Below are 25411 nucleotides of genomic sequence, written 5' to 3'. Positions count from 1 at the left end.
GTGCAGCCGAATTGGTAAGCTCTGGACTTGGTGAGAGAGGCATCTCAAGAGGTAGGGCGGAGAGCACCTGAGGAGACAGCCAGTGTTGCCCGCTGGCCTCCACATGAGCACATGCATGCACATGGATACACAGGCACACAGTGTTGGGGAAGTACACTGTAAAACTGTGTGTATACTATGATCCATTTCTGTAAAAGCTGTAATAGTGGAAAGGTTAGAAAGTAGGTAAACCTCATTTATTTTATTATTTTCCAGTGTGAGCTTAGGGTACTTTTACTTTTTCTATTTTTTTTTCTTGGTTTTTTCTCTGTGTAACAGCCCTGGCTGTCCTGAAAGGCTGTCCTCCATCCCAGAGATCTGCCTGCCTCTGCCTCCCGAATGCTGGGATTAAAGGCGTGCACCACCACCACCGCTTGGCTGCATTTTATTTTTTAGTGTGGAAAATTGTTGTTTTTACTTTTGTGTGTGCACATGTGCACTCTGTGGAGGCCGGAGGTGGATGTCTAGTGTTTTCTTCTGTTGCTGTTTGTTTGACACCTGGTCTCTCACTGAAAGTGCAGCTGATTGATTTGGCCAAACTGGGGGGCAACAAGCCCCAGAGACTCTCTTGTCCCTTGTACCTCAGTGCTGGGATTATGGCACATAATGCCATGTTGAAGGTTTTTGGTTTTGGTTTTTGGGCTTTTGGTTGTTTTTGTTATTGTTGTTTGCTTGTTTGTTTTGAGACGGGGTCTACTGTGTATCCCTAGCTGGCCTGGAACTTGCTATTCAGACTAGGCCAGCCTTGAACTCACAGAGCTCCTCCTCCCTGTGCCTTCCTTCCAAGTCCTGGAATAAAAGGTACGTGCCACCATGCCTGGCTCAAACCTGTCTTTTATGTGGGCTCTAGGGATTCGAACACTAGTCCTCAGGCTTGCACACCAAGTAGTCTACCCACTGAGTCATCTCTCCAAACCCCACAGGACACTCAGAGATCGCAGGACACTTTGTGGGAGTCGATTCTTTCACCTTGTGGGCCCCTGGGCTTAGACCAGATGTCAGGCCCAGTAGCAAGCACCTCTTTACCCACTGAGCTTCTTGAGGAGCCCAAATTAGCTGTTTTTAGTTTAGACACATCACAACAGAAAAGGAATTGATCCATTTTCTGTAAGTCTTAACCTTGGGTAGATGTGCAGCCGTCAAGGGTCCCATCTAGGTAATGCTGGTGGAGTGAGCTGGTCTCTTCTCTCTTCTTTGTCTCTTCATTCTACTTTTGAGTAAATACTCCTGCATTCTGCTCTGATCATACCGTTAGCTTTCCTTTTATCATGGAAAATATGTCACTGAGAAACTAATGAATAAAAAGAAACCATGAGAAAGCCAGAGTGCAGGGTCAGCGAGATGCCCAGCAGGCAAAGACTCGCCCCGACAGTGCAGTCCAGACAGCCCATATGAGGTGGAGGAGACTGGAGACTTGGCTCCACAGACTTGCCCTCTGACCTCCACATGTGTGCAGTAGCATGGACACTCCCCCACGTCAGGCCCACAAAAGAATCCTAATTTTTTAAAAATCAAGAAAACAATGCAGTGAGATTGTAAATACAAGCTTAAAGCCCTATTTGACCGTTTATACTTCATTATGGAAAGAGCAAAACCTGGGTTTTTAGTTTTTATATTTATTCCTTTATTTTTAGACAGGGCCTTGCTGTGTAGCTGTGGCTATCCTGGCGCACACTGTATAGGCCAGGCTAGTCTCAAAGTGGCGGCATCCCTGCCTCATTCTCCCGTGTACTGGGCTTACATGTGTGCACACAATGCCCAGCTTCTTGTTTTAATTTTAAACTGGTGAAATGGAAAACACAAGACAGTGAACCAAAACTGTGTCTGGCAATAACACATTTTGTACAGATAACACAATTTGCTTCTCCGCTAGCAGCTTCGTTTGGTTTCACCGTGTTTACAGGCCACTTACATCATGCAGCTTGGCCACCTGAACATTAATATTACCCCAATGAAAATACTAGCAAGGTCAAAAGATATGTTAAGCTCTTAATAATGAGAGGCATCCCAACAGCAAATATCAGTCTTCACTGCCAGGAATAGATAATTTGACGAGCCCAATTTAGCTACATTTTAAATTTAGTCATATTACAACAGAATGGCTTGAGCTTTCCTTCTCAGAATGGAAAAAAAAAAACAAACCCACAACAAACAGAAAACACCTAGCCAGGTATGGTGGCATATTCCTGTAATCCTAGCTCTGGGAGGAGATCAAGAGTTCAAAGTAGTCTTTAGCTATATTGAATTCAAGGCCAACCTTCAATAATACATGAGACCCTGTCTCAAAAGAAAAAAAAATCAAAGCTGGTGAGATGGAGGACTGGAGAGATGGCTCAGCGGTTAAGAGCACTGACTGTTCTTCCAGAGGTCCTGAGTTCAATTCCCAGCAACCACATGGTGGCTCACAACCATCTGTAATGAGATCTGGTGCCCTCTTCTGGCCTGCAAGCATGCATGTAGGCAGAACACTGTATATATAATAAATAAATAAATCCTTGGGGGGGAAAAAAAGCTGGTGAGATGGCTGAGGTAGTGGTAAGGGCACTTGCCCCCAAGCCTGAGTTTGATCCCTGGAGCCCACATGAGGGAAGGAGACTACTGCAAGGTATGCGCTACAAGTCATAGCATGCATATGAACCCTCACTAATAATGATAAAAATAAAGCTTTTAAAAAACTGCACTCCAAGTGGAAGGTAAGTGAGAAGTAGAAGTCATTCGCGGAGTAAGCTGTTAGAATTCTTCCCCTGAGGCTTGTGTGTACTCCTTACCAACACATTGTATAGAATGGTCCTTTACAAGCTCTTTAGCACCCCAACCCTCGGGGCTGTAGCTGGCTCCTGACTAGTGAACTCTGGGTTTAGTTCCCAGACCCCTGAGGGTGTGAGGGGGAATCCTCTCACTTTCAGAGAAAATCCTCTGGAAAGCCAGAGACGAGAGACTTGCCTTCTGCATGTCCTCAGGATAATAGGTAGACGCAGAATGAAGATGGAGGGCGGGGCGAAGACTGAGAGGAGGTTGTGTCCTGCACACTACTCTCCGTAGACATCTGTGTTCTGGCTGCTACTGTAGGATAATTCCAAGTCCCCCAGCTCCCACGTTAAAGCTGACAGCATTCCTCTGGCTACCGGCCAGGAGTGAGCTGAGTCACGGCACAGCACTGTGTTCCAGCTGTGCTGCCTTATGGGCCTTGGCACAGGGGATCGGGCACGCAGATCATCTGCACCTGTATCAGCGCATCCTTTAGACCTCTGCTAACCCTAATAGGAAGGGCGCTCTCCCTTTTCACTTTTGAAAATGTGTTCCAGGCCATCAGGACTACACAGTGAGACCCTGCCTCAAAAAACAAACAACAACAACAAGAAGAGTCCTAACTAATGAAGCACTGTGGTTCGCCTTTCTTTAAACAGGTGATGATGTAAAATGTAAAGATTACATTGTTGCACTGCAGCACCCTGTGACCACTGACATTAAGCATTCCATAAAGATGTTTGAATTAACACTGGATGCACTTATCTCATTTAACAAGAGGACCCTAGTTCTGTTTCCAAATATTGATGCAGGTAATGGAACTTAATGAAGTTATGCCGTCTGCCTTTTCAAACCTTAATTTCTGTCACTTGCCTCTCGACTGTCGCCTGTTCTTGCCCAACTGATCGTTAAAGGCCCTTTGGAAATGCATCCCAGTCAAGGTTACCTATCCTGCTGTAGGTGATGTCTTAGTGAACTCTGGTAGAAACAACAGGAAGTAGGTGTTTATAAGAACCCCACTGCCCTGCAGTTTGCTCTCACGCTTAGCCTGCCCCTCCAGTTTCCACAGAGAAGAAACTCCAAGGGCGTGAGAGATGAGCCTCAGAGGTCAAGGTCAAGAGTATCTCTAGGCAAGTAAAGGTGTCCCTGGCTGCAGTAGATAGCCTTCATTGTTAATTTTTGTTTTCTTTCCTGTTTATTTTAGCAATGCTTCCAAGTATGAGCTTGAGCTTAAGTAGTTTGGATCTGGAGGCCCCAGCCCCCTCAGGCCTGCTGTGGTTGATCACAGCCTGATAGCTGTGAGTTTTAGTGCTAAGTGAGACCTTAGGCAAGGAGGAGGGATTTTCAAATCCCCGTTGTTGTAGCTGACATCACTCACTGCAGCGCTCTTAGGATTCTTTTGGTAACAGAAGTGGGACATTTCTTTGAAATGCAAAGCTATTGCCATCTTACTTCTGAAGAACCTTTTCTGTTAGAAAAAACAGGACTCTCAACCCAGTTTTTGATCAGGTAATACAGCAATATTTCAAAATCTTTTCTAATTCTTTTGGTTCCTTTAAGTTCTGCATAAGTAATTATAATATATCTGCTTACCTCCGAGTAATGTGCTCTGTTTGTAATAACTTTCCGGAATGTGTACACATTAGAATTAGAGATAGTTTTTCTTCTATTAAAAAAAAATGGACTCTGATGTGTAGTGTGGTATGTATTTGCAGTCACAGCTACTCAGAGCTGAGGAGAAGATCCCTTGGGACACTGACTCAAAGAAAAAAGCATTCTGACTTAAAGGAAAATGAGTCATGTCCCTGCACACACCTCTGCTGTCCATGGAGCAGCAGGGGACTCTGTCAGTCTGTGGCTCAGTGCCCCGTGTGCCTGTGGTTCCAGGGAGGTGGGTTCCTGGGAAGACTAGATTAGTGCTGGTGGTTTAGGCTTCAACCAAAGTGGAGCCTTGGATTAGGAGGACCTTCTGGAGCGCCATATTCTCCTTCATTGTAGATGAGGGCTGGCATTTAGGGAGGGAGGTGGCCAGTCACCTTCCAGGGAGTGGGAATCCTGAGCCCATCTACCTGTCTTGCCACCTAGAGAAAGTTTTAAAAACAGCTTCTGGTGGCCCGATGACTTCTGCCCTGATGCTCCTACATGCATGCTTGTAGGGACCTGATGGTCCCTAAGGCAGACGAATCACTTGTCCTCACATGGTTAGAAGAGAGTGACTGGAACAGCAGAGGCCTGGTGTGCCTGCACTCACCTGGAATCCTAGCATCCAGGAGGCAGAGGCAGGAGGCTCACAAGTTCCCGGCCAGGGCTGGAGAAGTGACTCAGGGGTTAAAAGCTTGTGCTGTTCTTTTAGAGGCCCTGGGTTTGTTCCCAGCACCCATGGTGGGCAGCTCACAACTGCCTGTAACTACAGTTCCAAGGCGGGGTCAGCCCCTCTGGCCTCCATAAGCACCTTCATGAACACGAACATACCTCCCAGAGACACCCATACATACACATAAGTAAAAAAGAATAAAATTAAAGATCTTTTTTTTTTTTAATTCTAGGAAAAGAGTTTCAGGCCAACCTGGTCTATATAGTGAGACCTTGTTTCAAAAAATAAGGAAGCAGGACTAGAGATGGTTAGGGTTGTTAGAAGTGGACTGCTTATGCAGCACACCTGGCTTCAGTTCCCACGTGGCAGCTCACCGTGGTCTGCACTCCAATTCCCAGGGGATTTGATGTTCTTTTGGCCTCCGTGGGCTCCTGCATGCAGGAGGTACCATAAACCTGCACAGGCAAACATACACACATAAGTAAGTCAGTAAGTCTTTTTTTTAAGAAATTCTTATCCCCCAAAGCTAAAGAAGAGGTTGGGATATGGCTTAGTAGTTAAGAACTTGCCATGAAAGGGTGGGCATGAATTTAGATCCGCTGTGCACAAGTAGATGCCTGCAGGGCATGGTGACCTCCCTGTAATTCCAGCCTTAGAAGGCAGAGATGTGAGAAAACACACACACACACACACACACACACACACATACACACACACACACACACACACGGGAAAAGAAAACCAAGGAAGGGAGTGGAGATTATTATTTTTTCTTAGAGCTGTAAATTGTCTTAAAGTGCTGTATTTTAAAATGAAATGCCAGCTGTGGTATCAGACCCTATCCACATTGCCTCCAAGTTTAGTTCCCAAAGGCGGGAGTTTGTATTCGTGGAAATGGGAGCAGAGTTAGGCAAAGCCACTCCAGTCGGCTCATGTATGGCGTCTATGACCTTCCTGCTTAGAAACTGCTGGCTTGTTGCTAGCCTCTTAATTAAGGTGAACGTTTACACTGAGGCGTTAATAAAATAAACTCATTTTGCTGAGTTCTGTGTGAAACCCCCAGCTGCTACTGAGTGAGCTAGATGAGACGCAGAGAGCTGACCACACGTGTTACGTGCTGCTCATGAAAACCCCAGCACCAGAAAGTGGAAAGATGGGGGAGGGGGGTTCAGTGACAGTTTTCCTAATGACTGGTACAAGGATTAGGGCTATACTGGCCACTAAAAATGATTTCTTTGTCTCATTCATTAAATGGCTGCATCTGATCCTTCGACCTTCTTTCGTAGGGAGCAAGGAGATGGTCCGAGTGATGCGGAAGAAGGGCATCGAGCATCACCCCAATTTCCGGGCAGTCAAGCACGTCCCGTTTGACCAGTTTATACAGCTGGTTGCCCACGCTGGCTGTATGATTGGGAATAGCAGCTGTGGAGTGCGAGAGGTGGGCGCTTTTGGAACACCTGTGATCAACCTGGGCACACGCCAGATCGGACGAGAAACAGGTGTTTACCTTCGCCCATGTCTCAGCTGACCAGTATCTCTCATCTCGGTAGCCATGTGATGGACTGGTGCTGGCCACGTTTTTATTTTTTGAGAACTTCACAGATGAGTGCTGTGTTTACATCACTTCTGCTCCTCTTCCCTTCCAACTCCTCCTGTTTTCCCCCTCCACTCCCTCTCAAGTCCATGACTTCTTCTGATTTATTGTTACACACACACACACACACACACACACACACCCCTCTTGAATCCATTTACTGTTGCTTACTTGTATGTGTTCAGGGCTGACCACTTGGGATTAGATAGCCTATGAAGGAGCCTGTGCCTGGGGAAACCTGATTCTCCCTCTCAGCAACCATGGAGTCTGTAGTTCTATCTAGGGGTGAGGCTTTGTGAAGTTTCCACAGTGTTATGTCAGCAGATGTTGCCGTTATGCAGGTCCTATTTAGGCAACCATATTGTTGAGATTTAATGGGTGTGGATTCCCTGTCATGTCTATCTTTGACACTATCTCAAAGTAGATGTTCTGGTCCTCTGACCCTTAAAACCTTCTGCACCCGCTTGGGTGATTTTCCCTGAGCCTTAGGTCTAGGGTTGTGTTGTAGATGCACAGTGGGGGATGGCCACCCCACAGTCACTTGTTCTCTGCATTTCGACCACTTCTGAATCTCTGGAAGAGTCTCTGTCTGATGCAAAAAGACGCTGCTTTGATGAGGGGGAAGAGCTACATTTATCTTTGGGGATAAGGACAGCTATTTAGAGTGCAGTTAGACGTCCTATGGGTTAGGAGCGTGGCCTGTAGGGTCTCTGACATCTCCAGCTACTGACGGTTGGCTGAGTTTATATGAATCCCCCTATTGAGTGGCCTGGAGTCCAGTGGAGCAGCTGCTGTTGAAATGCCACTGCTGCACCACTGGGATGACGTGTCACCGGTCATTGTGCTCTGGAGGCTTTACATCCGGGAAGACTATGGATGGCGTTCTCCTTCGGCCTCTGGCATGGCACCTTCCAATGCTGTGCGAGCCAGTCCACGGGGAGGAGGCTCCTAGGTCCGTTCAGCTTGATTCCTCTAAGTCCTGTGGCCGGAGTGCATGGTATATTCAGCAATGGGTCTTTATGTTCCACTTCTAGAAGGCAATAGCCTATGTTGTTTGGGATCTTTTGAACCCCCGGCCAACAGTTCCAAGGGTTGTTTCCCATTCTTGGCCCTGAGGTTTGTGTTAGTCTATGTCTCTTGCATGTGTGGGGGGCAGGGGGAACATTACCACCTCATGTGGCATAACTCTACTTAAAAAGGTGCGTGTGTGTATTTAAGTAATCTTACAAAACTGTGCATTTCCCGACACTCTCGGTGTTATTCATCCTTCCTTCTTCCCCTCACTCTGTGTTACCTTCCTTCCACCCTCCGCAGCTGAAGCCTCCCCTTTCCCCTCCCCCATACAGCGCCTGTCACACTGTCCCTCCTCTCCTCGTGGTCATCAGAGAACACAGTGTTTATATTTCTACACCTGGGTCACCTCCCTCGGTGTGGTGTTTTCTAGTCCCGTCTGTTTACTGCACACTTCATGATTTACCCATCATCAGTTGAAGGACATGTAGGTTGTTTCCATTTCCTAGCTGTTGTGAGTAGAGTGGCAGGGAACCTGGATGAGCAAGTATCTCTGTCGCAGGATGTTAAGTTTAGGTATATCTTTATATACTTAGGTATATCTGGCCACATGTTTGTGAACAAGTAGGTGAGTGAATGACCAATTGTAGCCCAATATCTATAAATAACAGATGATTACCACATTCATAGCTCTATTTGCATTTTTATTCCTTTGTAAAATCAATTAGAGCTAAATGGTTCTTAATTATGGCCTTTGGCCTTGTTTAAGAGAGACTGTAGTTGAATGTGTCGAGCGTATGAATGAATGCTAGTCTGTATTCTAGCCTGGTATGATGTCCTTTCAGTCTGTAGAGTATGACAGTCCTAAGTAATGACAGTGTAAGTAGGATTATTAATGCGTGTGCTAACTGATCTATGTATGTGATCAGCATTAGTCAGGTTCTAATGCTGTGTACGTGCAAATACGTATCTGTAGCTAATGGGAAAATGCATGTTATTAATGGAAAAAGAACTGGACTAGAACGAAGGAGATTAGTTCCAGCTCTGCTGTTTCTTCCATTCTTTGTCATCGCTGCCCTGTGTTTCTATTATGTTTATGTCACACCCAGAGTATTACTCTGCTTCCTGTTTTATAGGGAAAATAGAAGTCCAGGATGGAGATTCTTTCAGATCTGTTAAGAAAACACTTATGGTGTACAAGGCACTGGGCTAGCAGTACCAGACTAAGGAGCTAAGGATGAGGTACAGTTGGCAGAGTGCTCACTGGGCATGAAGGAAGCCCTGGGATCAGTCTCCAGCACCAAGGCGTGACAGTGCACGCCTGTAAACCTAGCACTCGGAAGGTAGAGGCAGAGGGATCCGAAGTTCAAGGTGTCCTTGGCTACATAGCAAGTTCAAAACCAGCCTATGCTGTGTGAGACCCTTCCTTTGAGGAAGAAATTGAAAGAGTGCTAGGCATCATGGTGGGAGGAGAGCTTTAGAAAAGAAGGAAGAGGAAGCCCACGTTACCAGAAACAACAACAACAACAACAACAAAAGGTATGCTTTGGCTCAACTAGCATCCAAAAGAAAGAACAGAAAATCAAGAAAAGGGAAAGTTACGTTTTTCTGAATCAGAACTCAGAAAGACGGGCAGACCCAACAGAACTTCATGGTAGTTTGTAGAGACTGCCAAGTGCCGTGCTCTTGTATAATTGGCATTTTAGTGGTGTAGGGAAGATAATAAGCAGCCCAAAAGGAAGATACGAGGTTCTCTAGGTGTCGTGTAGACTGTAATACAAGGTAATGGGATGGGCTACATTAAACGCTGAAGGGAGACCTCTTCAAAAGAAGACACTTTCAGCTGAGATCAGGCAGAAGTAGATGAACAGCCCATGCCAAGGATATAATCTTGATACTAAGTCAGCCTGATTGTAAACTATTAGCTAAGAAGCAGATGAGAGCCTGGTGTGTGGCGTGCGCCTTTAATGCCAGCACTCGGGAGGCAGTGGCAGGAGGATCTCTGTGAGCTGAGACCAGCCTGGTCTACAGAGCAAACTGCAGGATAGCCAGGACTACATAGAGAGACCCTTTTTCTCCTTCTGCCCAAAAAATGAGAGGCAAACTTTTTCACCTCCAGACAGGGTCTCTGTGTAGCACTGGCTGCCCAGGAACTTGCAATGTAGACCAGGCTGGCCTCAAACTCAATAATCCACCTGCTTTTGTCTCCCAAGTGCTGGGATTAAAGATGTGCACTACCACTCCAACTGAGACAGACTGATAAGCTAAAATATTGATGTCCTAGTTGGCTTTCTTTTGCTGTAGCAAACACTTGGGGATGAAAGGATTTATTTCCTCTTACAGCTTATAATTTATCATGAAGGGAAGCTGGGGCAGGAACTGAAGCAGAGGCCATGGAGGAGAACTACTTCTTGCTCCTTATGGCTTGTTCAGCTTGCTTTCTTATATATACATCCTAGGACCTTCAGCCCAAGGGGAGACCTCAATAAGAAAATGTCTCTGTAAGGTCAGGCTATAGTAAGACTGCAGGACATTTTTTAACTAGTGATCAATGGGGAGGGCCCAGCCCATGGTGGGTGGTGCCATGCCTTGGCTGGTAGTCTTGAGTTCTTTAAGAAAGCAGGCTGAGCAAGCCACAAGGAGCAAGCCAGTAAGCAGCTCCTGCCTCCAGGTTCCTACCTGCTTGAGTTCCTGTCCTGACTTCCTTTGATGATGAACTGTGATGTGGAAGTGTAAGTCAAATAAACCCTGTCCTCTTCAAGTTGCTTTGGTCATGGTGTTTCCTCACAGCAATAACAACCCAAAGAAAGACAGTGGTGTATTAAAGATAGAGAAAAATGACATTCGGATGTTGTCACTAAGATTCCAGTGCATGTGAGCTGCAGATGGAGAGAACCCATGGTAATGCTTAGATTTTGTACTGAGCGGTGGGGTGTACTTTCATGCCATGGGGGCGCTGAAGAAGAAACAGTGGGGAAGAATGGAATAAAGAGTTTGCTTGTTGCCATGTTCAGGGGCTGCCAGTTAGATCATCAAAGCAGAGAGGACAGGGAGCCGGACGGTGTCAGGGAGATTTAAAGACGGGGATGAGTTTGACAGTTGGTGGTTATGGATGGTGTGTGGTAGGACATCAGTTCACTTGCCGTACAGAGGCCCCGAAGCAGCAGGAAGTGAGTTTTTTCTTCCTGGTGTGGCAGCTCCACAGCCATCAGAATCAGCCTAAGTTCTTGGTGGGTATTCTAGCTTTTTTTTTTTTAGGAAAGGAAGGAAGGGTCAATTGCCTTGAAAGTTGTAAATATTTCCTCTCACATCCATCAGAACCTAGTAATTACAGGCTACATCCTGTAAGGAAAGATGAAGAGTAGTTTTGGGGTAGACAGTCAGATTCCCAGCTAAAACTTCCATCACTAGTACTACAAAAAAGATATTGAGGCTAATGGCCCTCTGCTATAGACAGTATTTAAAACCAAGGAACCCAGGGAGAATGTCCAAAGAGGGCAGAAAATGCAGCCAGGACCAACCTTGAAACTGTTCAACAGTGAACTAGAAGGCCAGAAAAGAAAACCGAAAAGGAACTTTCAGTGATGTCATAGGAAAACCAAAGACCGTGCTATTGTTAGAGTCCAGAAGGAAATAGTTTCCAGGAGATGATGGTGAAGCTGCGATGAGCCCAAATAAGAGGTCACAGGAGCTAGGCGTGATGGCGCAGGCCTGGTGGCACACACCCGTGGCCCCAGAACTCTGGAGTGGATTTGGCAGTATGGTCTCCGTACTTCCTGTCACTGCACTTACATGAATGTATGTTCCCCACCAGGGTCCCCTTCCTCCTAACCTTTCAGTGGAGCCAGGGGTCAGGGAGATGAATGTGTCTCCTGCTTATCTACTGCTCATCTTCTTACCTATGATCAAAATCCCCACCCCTCCTGCCTCTTCTGGACTACCTGCTCATCAGTCAACTTTCTCTTCCATGTGTGCTTGACTTCTCCACCAAACATGCTTAGGCCCTCTGGAAGTCATCCCTCCTTAGGCCCTCTGGAAGTCATCCCTCCTTAGGCCCTCTGGAAGTCATCCCTCCTTTGGCTCTCCAGAAGTCATCCCTCCTTAGGCCCTCCGGAAGTCATCCCTCCTTAGGCCCTCTGGAAGTCATCCCTCCTTAGGCCCTCTGGAAGTCATCCCTCCTTTGGCCCTCCTCCTCTCCAGACGTCTCTCTTCCACTCCTCTTAGCCCAGCCTGGCAGAAGCCTGGCTGTTCGGGATGTTTACTCTCTCACATTGGCCAAGGGACGAACAGAGAGAAAATGCCTGCCCAAGAGCTGGCTGGCCAGCCCTACCTGGCTGCTGACCCCCCTACCCAGGTATGGCAGCACATGCCCGTAATCCCACTCAGGATGGACATGAGTTCGAAGCTAACCTAGGCTGTCAAGCAGGACTGCCAAAATAAACAAGCCTCTGTGTGATGGCACACACCTGTGACCTTGTCACTTGGGGGGACCGGGGGAGTGCCACAGGTTAGGTGCCAGCCAGGTCTACAGAGTGACCTTCTCCCTAAAACCAAAGCCAAGCAAGCATTCACTAAGTGAAAGGAAGTCTTATCAGCAGTACTTTCAATCTGCTGGCTTTTAGGACTCAGTTATGAATCCGGCACACTGCTATTTGGTTTTCTGTGGATAGTCACACTTCAAGTCCTTCTAACATGTCTGTGGATTTATTTAGGGGAGAATGTTCTTCATGTCCGGGATGCTGACACTCAGGATAAAATATTACAAGCACTCCACCTCCAGTTCGGTAAACAGTACCCTTGGTGAGTATACGGCCTTTCATTGTGGAGGGGTTAGAAGGGGAGCTACCTCAGGCACCAAGGGAAGCTTGGCCCATCATGGTTTAACCATTTCTACAGAACTTTCCTTCTTACATTAGCGCACCCTAGCCGCTGGGAAGACAAGATGTCCAGGTTCCCATGGAGAAATTTTAAAATTTGCCTCTGTTATTTACAATGGTACTACCCCTACAGTGTGTTTCTCTGGTATAATTTGACTACATATTAGAAAACAGTGTATTGGGTTTTCTTTAAAACTTAATTTTGGCTGTTCTTCCTTCTATTTCAATATGGTAGTTTCTCAGAAATGTAAAGAAAAAACTTCTAAAATAGCAAAAAAACAAATCAAGACAGAAAACCCCAAATTCAGGTATTAAGTTACAGTGTGGTCAAAAGGTCCAGATGTTACTGTAGTTAGTTCTACATAGTTATGACTTGTGGGGTTGTTGTTGTGTTTTTGTTTTTGTGTTTTGAGACAAGGTCTCTCTCTGTTGTACAGCCCTGGCTGTCCTAGAACTCACTGTGTAAGCCAGGCTGGCCTCAAACTCAGAGAGCTCCCTCTGCCTCTATGTCCCACTTGCTGGGATTAAAGTTATATGTCACCAGGCCTGACTGTAGTTTCTGGGTTTTTTGTTTTGTTTTTTAATGACAGGAAATAAATTTGCGGTGTGATTTATCATGTGTATCACATTTTAAAGCACACACACACTGTGGGGATGTTGTTTTATTTTATTTTTGTGGTGCGAGAGACTGAAGTCAGAGCTTCATGCATGTCAAGCAAGCGCTCTGCCACATCTGCAGTCCCCAGCCCAGAGGTTATTTTAAAGAGTACACATTGTTTCTACCTGGAGACTCCGGTTTCAGCGCCCTTGGTGTCGCCTGCCGTGTGGGGCAGAACCGTTTCACTGAACTGACTGTTTTGGATATTGCAGCTCAAAGATATATGGGGATGGAAATGCTGTTCCAAGGATTTTAAAGTTTCTCAAATCGATTGACCTTCAAGAGCCACTACAGAAGCAGTTCTGCTTCCCTCCTGTGAAGGAGAACATCTCTCAAGATATTGACCATATTCTTGAAACCCTGAGTGCCTTGGCTGTTGACCTCGGAGGGACGAATCTCAGAGTGGCGATAGTTAGCATGAAGGTAAAGTCAGTGCGAAGCACCTAACTTGATGTCTCACAGGAGGGGTTGATTTTTTTTTAAACAGCCCTGGCTGTCCTGGAACTCTCTTTGTAGTCCAGGCTGGTTTCGAACTCAGAGACCCGCTTGCCTTTGCCTCCTGAGTGCTGGGATTAAAGGCATGTATCACCACGCCCGGCTGAGTAACTGATTTTTAAAATGTGTAAGTGAGAGGTAGAACTAGAAATCACACAGGGAGTTTGTCATCATTTGTCTGTAGTGCTGACTTTTGGCTCCATTACAATGTTTATCTCATATCTACAGGTTGTTAACATTTCAAGCTGGTGTGGTAGCTAATGCTTATGATCCCAGTACTTGGGAGGCTGAGGCAGGAGTATTCCTGCAAGTTTGAAGCCAGCCTGGGCCACAGTATGAGACCTTGTCTCAAAAGACGAAAATACAACAAAACAGACATTTAAAGAAGTAAACCATTAGGGAGCCAATATGGTAACTCTTGAGTTGGCAATGGGACACTTTGAGACATGAGAGAGGGCTTTGCTCTCAGGAGGACAGAAATTCTATAGTTGAAGACACCATGAGCATGGAGTCCAGTAATCACCTCCCCACCTAGATGAGAGTCCCACAGATGAAGGAATGTCCTCTTCTGGAGCAGGGTGAGCTGTGTTCCCCCCAGTTTGCATTTTCAGACGCTGATCTTCACAGAGGACCACACATGCCTTCACTCTGCTAACTGGCACACTGCCGGAGCTCTGTCCGCCAGGGCAGGCGGGCGGGCAAAGCTTTGTGCTAACAACAAACTGCTCAGATGATCTCTTACTGACTCAGTGGGAAACAAGCCTCCCAGGAAACTCTGCTTCGACATCACAGATACATAAAGTTGCAAGAGTCCTTGAAAAATAGCAAAGATTTTAAACACAAATTATTAGAAATTTGCTATTAGGTCAATTAATGAAAAGCAAAATAAAACATAGTTTTCTCAAGAGAAGCCAAAAGGCCTCCCTATACTTTAAAAAAGTTAATAGACTATTCTCTTAACATAGGATTTTTATCAGTGACCAACAACTCTTTAGAGGTGAAATTATAGAGACATTTCTACTGAAATCAAGAAAAAAGTTTTCTGTACAATAAGGAATAAAGCAAGGGACAGCAAAAATGGAGATTATACATAACAAAAAATATTATTGATAGGCCATGTGAATAAATTAACTGGATTATAAAGTTAGGATGATCCAGTAAATGACTGGATGTTATGATTAATATGTATCAGTAAATTTCTGGCTATGTGAATTTGTGACAAAGATTTTGGGTCTCTTTATGTGACCGTGTGTCAGACATGCCTGCACATTAGCATTACATTAGCTCAGACGCAGTAATACTTGCAGTGCCTGGCTCCTGCCCCGGACTAATTACATTGGAACCTCCGGGGACAGCATGGCTGTGCTCTGCCGACCATCACAGTAAAGGCTGAGAAGCGCTCCTGTCAATTTCTTTTTAATGATAAACAGCTTTAACCCTTGTACTTGATGTGGAAAACTACATTAATAGGAAAGAATACAAAGGAAAAGGAAAGCTGATTCAGACCAACCCAGATTCCTAAGAATAATCAAAACCATAAAACTTTTACTTACATAAATACAGTTATGAAATAGTGCCATACAAAGGCCTGAAAAGATATCCTTGGTGAAAGTGTTGAGTATTTTTAAATGTCAGCACTTTACAATTGGATTATAAATTTAACGTAATTATAGTCAACATTTCAATGGGATCTTAGTTTCATAAAGTGATCATAAGCTATTGGGATTGTTTTTTTATTTTTCGAGACAGGGTCTCTCTGTATAGCCCTGGCTGTCCTGGAACTCGATCTGTAGACCAGGCTGGCCTCGAACTCAGAGATCTGTCTCCCAAGTGCTGGGATAAAGGTATGTGCCATCACTGCCTGGCTTGGGATTTTTTAATAATATTATTCTGAAACAAAATAATACACAGCTGAGGTGAGCAAACAAAACAAAACAAAACAAAAATCCCAAGACAAAAAAGCCCTGGAACACTAAGAATAATTGGGAGGGGACTATCTCTGTCTTGAATTAAGTCACAGCCCACAGCAAGGTGCTCTGTACACTATGGTGAATGCCAGTCCACACAGAAAGTTGTCGTGAGTTCCCTGGTCACACCATTGCTAACTTCAGACCCAGTAGATGACTGACTGACTGCAAACACTAGGGAACCATTTAGTTGCCTCCTCCCTATTGAACAGAGAACTGTGTCAACCTGGAAAGGTTTTTATGAACTGACCTTTTAATGAACTGGCTTTAGATTGCCCACCGCTGACCACAAGTCTAAGAGAGTCTTCCTCCGTGCCTGTGGAGTTGCTGTTGTTTCAGCAACCTTGTGTTGGGATGGAGTCCAGGAAATTACTCAGGCTCATCTCAGGGACAAGTCCTGCTCACACCGGTCGGCAGCAACGTCCCACGAGGGCTGATTGTCCCTGGAAAAAGCTGACTATCATTCACAGGATGAGTGTGCTCCTTAGCTACGGCCACCAAGACAGACCTGTGTTTTGTTGTTTTCTCTCTCATCTTCTAGGGTGAAATAGTTAAGAAGTACACTCAGTTCAATCCTAAAACCTACGAAGAGAGGATTAGTTTAATCCTGCAGATGTGTGTGGAAGCCGCAGCCGAGGCTGTGAAACTGAACTGCAGAATTCTAGGAGTAGGTGAGACAATTACAGATCCAAGAACGTTTCTTTCTGTGTTCACAGCTCACCAAGCCCTTACACTTAACCTTGGGCAGGTGTCTCCCTGTGACTAGGCTCCAGGTTCTGTCTGGGCCCCGAGCATGCCTCATGCCGGCAAGCATTAGGGAGAAGCGTGGCTGGTTCTATTGGTCTGTGGGTGCTGTAGATTTAGCTCAGAAATGTCTGATCCCTTGCAGTCCTTGATAATTTACAAGGAGATGTTGGGTGAATTAATTTGTTTGGAGCCAAGAAAGTTGGCAGGCTTTCCTAAAATGGTAATCAAAATTGTCTTCCCTGTTTGGCGTGGAGCGCAGGCATTTCCACAGGTGGCCGTGTGAATCCCCAGGAAGGAGTTGTGCTGCATTCAACCAAACTGATACAGGAATGGAACTCAGTGGACCTCAGGACGCCTCTCTCTGACACCCTGCACCTCCCTGTGTGGGTGGACAATGATGGCAACTGTGCCGCCATGGCAGAAAGGAAGTTTGGCCAGGGAAAAGGACAGGAGAACTTCGTGACGCTCATCACAGGGACAGGTGAGGGGGACGGTCTCGAGAGCTGGCTTCAGCCCTCAGGGAACTACGCCTTGGTCTTCCCCTGCCACTGGAGTAGACCGCCGAGGAGATGCTCACACCAGAAGTCAGGCGTCTCTGCCCTTTTCTCGGGGCGGTTCATGATAGAAGCATGTGTCTACTACATGTGAAGCCCTATCTTCTGACCCCAGTATCGCCGAGAGAAAAAAGAATACAGAATTTTAGCCAGGCATGGTGGCTTACACCTGCAATCCTAGCACTTGAGAGGCAGAGGCAGGGGATTGCTGCAAATGTCCAGGTTAACCATGGCTACATAGCTCTTAAATTTTGTAATATTCCACTTTCCTTTTAGGCTCCTGTTGTTTGTTCGTTGTTTAGGCTGAGAAAGATCTCATGTAGCCCAGGCTGGCCTAGAGTGCTTGAGTCTCCTGCCTCAGCCTTCCAGACTTGGGTCCAAATGGCCTGCCATCACTCCTGACTAAGCTTGTGTCTTGACATGCGCGTCCTTTTTTTGTGTTGAACAGCTTTAACAAAGCTGGATACCATTTTCTAGCTCAGAGCAGTCAGGGAGCTACAGTGAGAGGGAGAAGAATCGAGGAACAAGTGCCAAAAATATGTAATAAATGGAGGCTGGAGACATAGGTCAGTGGTTAGGAACATGGACTCCCCTTCCAGAGGACCCAGGTTCGATTCCCATAACCACACAGTGGCTCATAACCATCTGTAACTCCAGTTCCAGGGCATCCAGTACACTCCCTGCCTGGCACTACCAGGCATGTGTGTGTTTCAATTAGATACACACAGGCAAAATGCCCATGCATATAAAAGTTAAAAATAATAGATGACAGGACAGCTCTTAAAAATGGAGGCTTCGGCTGGGCAGGGGTGGCGCACACCTTTAATCCCAGCACTCGGGAGGCAGAGCCAGGTGGATCTCTGTGAGTTTGAGGCCAGCCTGGGCCACAGAGCTAGATCCAGGACAGGCACCAAAACTACACAGAGAAACCCTGTCTTGGGGAAAAAAAAAAAAAATGGAGGCTTCAAAGGTAAAATGTCCTTTAACTCCTAGCTAGAGAGTTAATGCATTAGTACTCCATAATAAGACAGTCACTCGTCTTTGTGATTTTAGAATGGTAGAATTCCAGACATGGCCTCAGAATCCTGTTCCATGTTCTGTGCTTCTGGAAGCAAGCCCTGTAACACAATTAGACTGTCCTATCTTGCTTTCCCTTGAAGCAGAGCTTGTACAGGACGTGGGTGTGGGCCTTTTCCTGTGGAGGTGACCTGGGAGCTGGCAGGAAGTGGTGGGGAAGGTAAAATGGGGTGAAGCCACTTAGGGGCGTACTATGCAAGTCCCATCAAGACAGTAAGAGCCAGGATCTCCCGGGGCACTGTTGGGAACTGTCTCACCTGGGGACCTTTCACTCTAGTGCAGATTAGGCGGTGTGAGCTTGAGGGACCAAACCCCCCCACACACAGGGTGGGTCAGATGAAGTCAGAGTAAGCCACGGGATGGACAACCAGACGTTAAATCTGCAGCAGCTCCAAAGAGGCACCAAGTAAAGTCTTGGTACTTAGTGAGCCTCAGGCATCTAGAGAGGTGGGCATTTTATAACCCCAGAGGCCTGGCTGAAGAGATGGGGCATTGGCACAGCCTAGCTTGCGGACAGGTAGTGGCACACAGTGACTTGTCTCTCACTGCAGGGATTGGTGGCGGGATCATCCACCAGCACGAGCTGATCCACGGCAGCTCTTTCTGTGCGGCAGAGCTGGGCCACCTGGTGGTGTCTCTGGATGGGCCTGACTGCTCCTGTGGAAGCCATGGCTGTATTGAAGCGTATGCCTCTGGGATGGCCTTGCAGAGGGAAGCAAAGAAGCTCCATGACGGTTCGTACCCCTCTCCTTACCTCCTCCGGAAGTAACTAGCCAAGTGCAGACGAAGTGCTCGGGAGTAGAAATGACAGAGGACTGAGCCTGGAAGCCGTGATTCTGAGCTAAGTCTTCACTGCTGTCATCTAGGGCATCCCTGGTCCTGACCAGACTTACACTTGTCCTTACAGCTCCAAGACACCAGGGGAGAGTTCTTTGAGTTTTGCTTCTCAGCCATTAGTCGGCACAGGACTCAAACTCCACATACATTATAGTGAGAAAATAAATGATGAACAACTTTCAGTGTACCAAATGCACCGAGAACAGTGGCCAAGGAGGTGGCTACCTGTACAGAGGACACCGGGGTTCCTTCCCTGCCCGCCCTCCATACAGGGGAAGGAGGGGGTGTCGGGCACCATCCTGGGAGCTGAGCTTTAGAGAATACATGAGTCAGGGAGGCAAGTCTGATGCCAAAAGGAGTCTTCCAGGGTGGAGACAGTGGTGTCGGTGTGTAAATGGTACAGGGTGTAAGGAGGACCAGCAGGTCAGAGGAACCATTGAAAACCTTCAGGGAAGTCTGCTCTGAATTTCAGATTCTTCAACGAACCATAACCTTTTGATTTGCTGTTGTTTTTCAAGACAGAGTCTCTCTGTGTAGTCCTGGCTGTCCTGGAACTCTGCAGACCAGGCTGACCTTAAACTCAGAGACCGCCTGCCTCTGCCTCCCGAGTGCTGGGATTAAAGGTGTGCGCCACCACCACCACCACCACCACCACCACCACCACCACCACCACCACCACCACCACCACCACCACCACCACCACCACCACCACCACCACCGGCAACCTCTTGATTTCTAAGAGGAAAATGGTAGCTGACTAGAGGATGGATTAAGTAGGGTAGTTTTAGAGTGATGTTTAATTTTCTGATGGACCTCTTGAGTTGGGAATATTAAGAGAAACAGGTGTAGGTGGCAGATGGCAGTGGGGTGCTGTGGGATAGCCACGTGCAAATGCTTAGGAGGGGGGGTTCGGGGGGTCACAGGTACTGAGGGGGTTGTTAAAGCTGGGACTGAGGCACTAGTGTCTGTGAGCACATGAGACACAGCGGGATGGGAGTAAAGTCTGAGAATGCAGGAAAGAGCAGGGTGCAGTTCCTGCGTAGGCGTGTGTGTGTGTGTGGGTGGGGGGGGGATGAGCTACAAACAAGGTAAAGGATCAAGAGAGGGCCGGAGAGTGAAGACTGCAGTGTGGAAAATCGTGCAAGAAGGCTGCCTTGTCAGAGGTGTGCATGGGAGCTGGTGAAGTGGGAGACAGCTGCTGGAGTGAGGCCCAGGGGGAGAGCACGGAGGACACCTAAGCAGGAGTGGTAGGAAAGTGAGGTCATGTCTCAGAAAACCTTGGGGTTAGGGTTGGGCCTGGCGGGGGGGGGGGGGGGGGGGGGGTGTGTGTCTCAGTAGTTAAGAGCACTGTCTGCTCTTCCAAAAGACCCAGTTCAATTCCCGCACCCACATGGCCGCTCACAACTGTCTGTAACTCCAGTTCCAGGGGATCTGACACCCTCACACCAATGCACATAAAATTAAATTATTTCTTTAAAAAAGCTTAGAAGGTTGGGGCTACGTTTGATCTCCTAGTTCAGGCTTCAGTCTGACTAGTCAGGCCCTGTACTACGGCCATGACGGCCCAGTCATGGCAGCACATGGCAGGGGCCTGATCACCTCGAGGACCGAAGGAAGCAGAGCTAGGGCTGGGGACCCAGCATCTGAGTGTGTCCCTAGTGACTTAACTTACCCAAACACAGCAGGTCCTGGCTGACAGAAAGACAGGGCTGCAGAGACCAGCAGAATGTCCAGTGCTGGGGCTGGAGGATGGCTCAGTCAGTACAGTGCCTGTCTTACAGAATGAGGACTTCATTAGGATCCTCAGCACCCACAGCCAACCAGGCATGGCGGTGCACATCTGCAATCCCAACAGCTGGATTTAGGAGGGCCCCTGGGGCCTAGTCTAGACAAGGTGGTGAATTCCAGGTTCCATGGGAGATCTCGACTCAGAAAATAAGGTGGAAAGGGATTGAGAAAGACACCCAAATCCACTTCTGACCTCCACTCATACACATACACCTGATCTACACCCTACACCTACACAAACACAGCATCACACAAAAAGAAAGTGTCTACTGTTTATTTAGCACTTAATCTAGCCAGCTTTGTACATAACCCATGTCCACTGTCTATATTTAATTCCCAAAATAATTCTAGGTATTATTATCCCAGTCTTCTAGAAAAGAGAAACCTATAGAAAGGAAATGGTGTAGGCTGGCCTGTGTAGCCAGTAGTGACAGCAGGAACAGATCTGAGCTGGTACTGGCCAGGCCTGTCCCTCTGGCCTTAGCCTTGCCAGTGCCTTGTAGACCACCTCAGAGTGCAGCATTGTGTCTGTCTGTGTGGAGGGTGGAGAGAGAGAAGGGAGATTAATGAGAGTGGAATGAGAAGTGAGGGCAGCGGCAGGCAGGGAGGCTGTCTTCAGATCTGAGCATCTTCCAAGTAGGTAAGTTCAGACTGATAGCAGGAGGGTAGCAAAGGCTTTGGGTGGCAATGTGTGGGTGTTTGCAAGTGATAAATAGCTCTGAGCTGTGAAAAGAAATGCCTCCTTAGAGCTTGCTGCTGGTGGGCACAGCTATAATGGAGGCCTCCCTCAGGGCTGCTCACTGCTCACAAACGACTCTTTCTCCTGTGTTCCTTCAGAGGACCTGCTCTTGGTGGAAGGGATGTCAGTGCCGAAAGACGAACCTGTGGGTGCCCTCCATCTCATCCAAGCTGCCAAACTCGGCAACGTGAAGGCCCAGAGCATCTTACGAACTGGTAAGCCTATGGTCCCAGACCCCCAGGGCTCCCAGGGAGCCTCGGTTTCCCTTAGGTGCAGTGCTCTGCATTGTGTACTCAGAGGTACTCTTTCTACTTCCTGGAAAAGGGAAACGTGTTGAAGGTGTTTAGAAGCACTGCCTTTAAATGGGTTTTAATTCTTATTTTATACTGAAAATATTACTGGTTCACTTTGTAGGTATTTAGAGTATAGGATAATAGTAAGCAAAACTATCTTGAGCTTTACCACTCAGAATCACCAACTATTAGAATGTCTTTCCAGTCTATTTGTTTTTGTAATGTTTACATAATTAAGATTATATCTTACAGTACACATAAAATTTTGTTTACCTATTTTTGCAATGCTTATACGTTCTGGCAAGCACTCTGCCACTAAGCTAGACCCCCATTCCTCTTTTTTCTCAGATGGCATCTCACTTTGTTGTCTGTGCTGACACCAGGGAAGAAAGATGGTAGCTTAGAAGCCCAGGGAGGTTAGGAGAACATCAGCTCTAGATGGCTAGGTAGCAGCTTGCATGATAAGTGAGTTCAAGACCAGCCTAGGCTGCAGATGAGATCCTGTCTCACAAAGGAGAATAAGTCATGGCACTCCTATAGGCCTCTCTTTTTCAGGAGGCTAAGGCAGGAAAATTGCTTGATCCCAGGAGTTCTGAGCCGTGTAATTGAGACTCTTGTCCCAAAACAAAACGGCAGCTCAAAGACTCAAGGGCTGGGGAGCTGAGGCGGGAAAGATGGCTGAGAGCTGGAGGTCAGCCTGGATTCCACAGTAAGAGTCTGTCTCAAAGTAAAAAACAACAAGATGTAAGGAAGAGGAAATCGTGGTTTGGTCTGGGTTTTGGTTTTTTGAGACAGAGTCTGTCCATGTCCTGGCTGTTCTGGAATTCAATGCATAGACCAGGCTGGCCTACTCACAGAGACCCACCCGCGTCTGTCTCCTGAGGGACAGGACTAAAGCTGTGCACTACCAGACCGGTCTTCCCGGACAGCTTTAAACCTAGCTTTTAAACTTCCCGGTGTCTGATTTAGCATTTCCTGGAAACTTTTCTGCTTTTTGCTCTCCTGCAGCTGGAACTGCTTTGGGACTTGGGGTTGTGAACATCCTCCACACTATGAACCCTTCGCTAGTGATCCTGTCTGGAGTCCTGGCCAGTCACTATATCCACATCGTCAAGGATGTCATCCGCCAGCAAGCCTTGTCCTCCGTACAGGATGTGGATGTGGTGGTTTCAGATTTGGTTGACCCGGCCCTGCTTGGCGCTGCCAGCATGGTTCTGGACTACACAACCCGCAGGATCCACTAGGTCTCCTGGGAGTGGACATGGACCGAGACCCAAGAGCTACTTAGTGGAGCCAGGTTCTTTTAGATCAGTGCTTCTTCAAAGGCAGATTTGCGGGGCTGCTGAGATGGCTCAGTGGTTAAGAGCCGTTATTGCTCTTGCCGAGGACCCCGGTTCAGTTCCCAGCGCCCATATCAGGCAGTTCGACCGCCTGACAGCCAAGCTCCAGGGGATCCAAGGCCTCAGCCACTGAGGGAGTTTTCACTCAAATGTACATACCCCCTCCCTCAAACGTAATTCAAAATAAATCTTATTTTTAAAAGGCCAATTTGATATTAATCTCCAGCAACACCTGCAGAAGTAGCTTTGCTTCTTGTCTGCCCTTCTGTATCAAGTCAGTGTTCTCTAGAACAGGACTGATGGAAGGAATCTGTCGGTCTGTATAAACGGATTACTGGGATAGCTTGCAGGCTGGGTCCAGCTGGTCCAACAGTGGCTGTCTCCCGAGGGAAGTCCAGGAGTTGTTCAGCCCATGAGGGGGACGTCTCAGCTGGTCTTCAGTGGGCATCAGAATCGTGAAGTAGGCTCCGGTACCAGTGAAGGGAGAGCAAGGGCAGCCAGGCAAAAAGCAATCGCTTCCTTCTCCCATGTTCTTTATATAGGCTGTCAGCAGGACGTGTGGCCTAGATTAAAGGTGGATCTTTCTACTTCAAATGATTTAATTAAAAATTCCTCCCAGGTGTATCTAGCCTCTTGGGTTTTAATTAATTCCAGATGTAAGCAAGTTGACAACCAAGAATAGCTTCACACCCTCCAAGTGTACCTTTCCCGTGAGCCTGTGCAGAGCTGTGGGGATGGGGTGGCCTGACTGCAAACTCTGGGCCCCAGCGACACTTCCTGCACCCAGGAGCAACAGCAGTGGACCTGAAGCCTCGGGACCCCCGTAGACCTCGGAATGCTAGCATCACGGGAAGGTTCGGGTTAACAGTCTTCCTCAGCCACAGAAAGAGAGCCTGTCACCCAATGAAGGAAAGCTCACCGGGAAATGCATGCTTGCTGCTTTTAACAACATAACTTACACATTTCACAGCCTTCCCCATAGCCATACTCCTGTGAAACAGCCACCAGAATCAAGGGACTGGGCAGATGTCACACCCCAATGTCTGCTGAAAGATGCTTCATTCGTGGAGGTTGTTTTTGTTTTTGAGACAGGGTTTCTCTGTGTAGCCCTGGCTGTCCTGGATCTCACTCTGTAGACCTGGCTGGCCTCGAACTCACCGAGATCCGCCTGCCTCTGCCTCCCACAAGTGCTGGGATTAAAGGCGTGCAGCACCACCACCCAGCTACTCATAAGGGTTAATGAGAAACTGGGGTCCAAATCATGGCCTTGGTCTTATCTTCCCAGAGAAAGCAAGCAGGACTAGAGCTTCTGGAAGGGGAGCTGCTGTCCGCATAGGGTCTTTGCTTCTAAGTGCAGATACTTTGCCCCTTCTGCTTTTCACTGTTCCCTGTGACCCAGAATTGGGAGTCAGTGTTTGAGTGTGTGTGTGTATCTTAAACACCTGGAGCTCAGAGCCTTGGATCTGAATACTGACTAAATTAGAATTTGTGCTTTTTGTTGTAGGTGTTTCTTTTTGAGACAGAATCTCACTTGTCTTACTCAGAACCTTGGTTTATCTTGAACTCCCAACAATCCTGCCACAGCTTCCAGAGTGCTGGGATTATAGACAATGAGTCAGCACACCCAGCTTAAAATCTATTCTTTCATTGATGACAAAATACATAGTCAAAAGTTCTGCCTATTAACTGTCCCCTGAAATAAGTGCTAACAAATGCCACTGCATTAGTTACTTTCTGCTTGTTAGTAGCTGGAGCTGAGACAAAGCACTGCTCTTCCTTAAGGGGTCTCCTGGGTGGTCTCCAGGTGAACTTGGGTTTCCTTGCAGCATGGTGGCTCCACGGCAGTAGAGCTTTTCACATAGTGGCCCAGGGTTACCAGGTAGAAAATCTGAACACATCAGCCATAAGCTGTGTTGCCCTTTACAGTCTAGCCTTAGGACTCACACGCCATCACTTCTGTCCTCTAGTTTCTCATCTGGACAATTTCAGATGAGAACTGTCACACTGCCTTCAGGAAACCCAGACAATGGCATGTAGACGGTACCCAAACCAAGCTGTTCTAGGATTATGGGAATTCAGGGGAGAGGAGTAAGGCATTATGGAGGGGCCTCTAAACATTCTTAAATTGGACCCCATCTCATAAAGTAAAAAGGGGGTGTTGATGGGGCTGTGGTAGCATGCTTACCTAGTACACCTAAGACCCTAGGTTCACTCTCCAGGACTCCTATTCTACCCCCCAAACACCAGAAACTTGGAGTTACCATAGTTTAAGGAGGGTTGGACGCTCACTGGCTGTGCCTTCTCAGCCCCAGAAGTACTTGAGAATCACTCCC

At 47.2% G+C, this 25411-nt stretch overlaps 1 protein-coding gene across 3 annotated transcripts in view; it reads left to right on the top strand.

Annotated features, from left to right (window-relative positions):
• The window catches only part of Gne (glucosamine (UDP-N-acetyl)-2-epimerase/N-acetylmannosamine kinase), a 55165-nt gene extending 31463 nt beyond the window's left edge, over positions 1-23702 (top strand). For all 3 annotated transcript variants that reach the window (XM_076564102.1, XM_006986027.3, XM_016004630.3), the window contains exons 4-12: positions 3447-3599; positions 6388-6600; positions 12419-12506; positions 13454-13664; positions 16245-16374; positions 16710-16931; positions 18633-18815; positions 21544-21660; positions 22747-23702. In XM_076564102.1, the coding sequence (XP_076420217.1) occupies positions 3447-3599; positions 6388-6600; positions 12419-12506; positions 13454-13664; positions 16245-16374; positions 16710-16931; positions 18633-18815; positions 21544-21660; positions 22747-22982 (1553 nt within the window). In that variant the 3' untranslated portion in view covers positions 22983-23702. The remainder of the gene's footprint in view (positions 1-3446; positions 3600-6387; positions 6601-12418; positions 12507-13453; positions 13665-16244; positions 16375-16709; positions 16932-18632; positions 18816-21543; positions 21661-22746) is intronic.
• Positions 23703-25411: the final 1709 nt, after the last annotated feature.

This window comes from Peromyscus maniculatus, chromosome 2, assembly GCF_049852395.1.
Source record: "Peromyscus maniculatus bairdii isolate BWxNUB_F1_BW_parent chromosome 2, HU_Pman_BW_mat_3.1, whole genome shotgun sequence".
In the NCBI taxonomy this organism is placed as follows: domain Eukaryota; kingdom Metazoa; phylum Chordata; class Mammalia; order Rodentia; family Cricetidae; genus Peromyscus; species Peromyscus maniculatus.
Note: the sequence above shows the minus strand (reverse complement) of the source record. Positions and strands in the feature narration are given on the sequence as shown.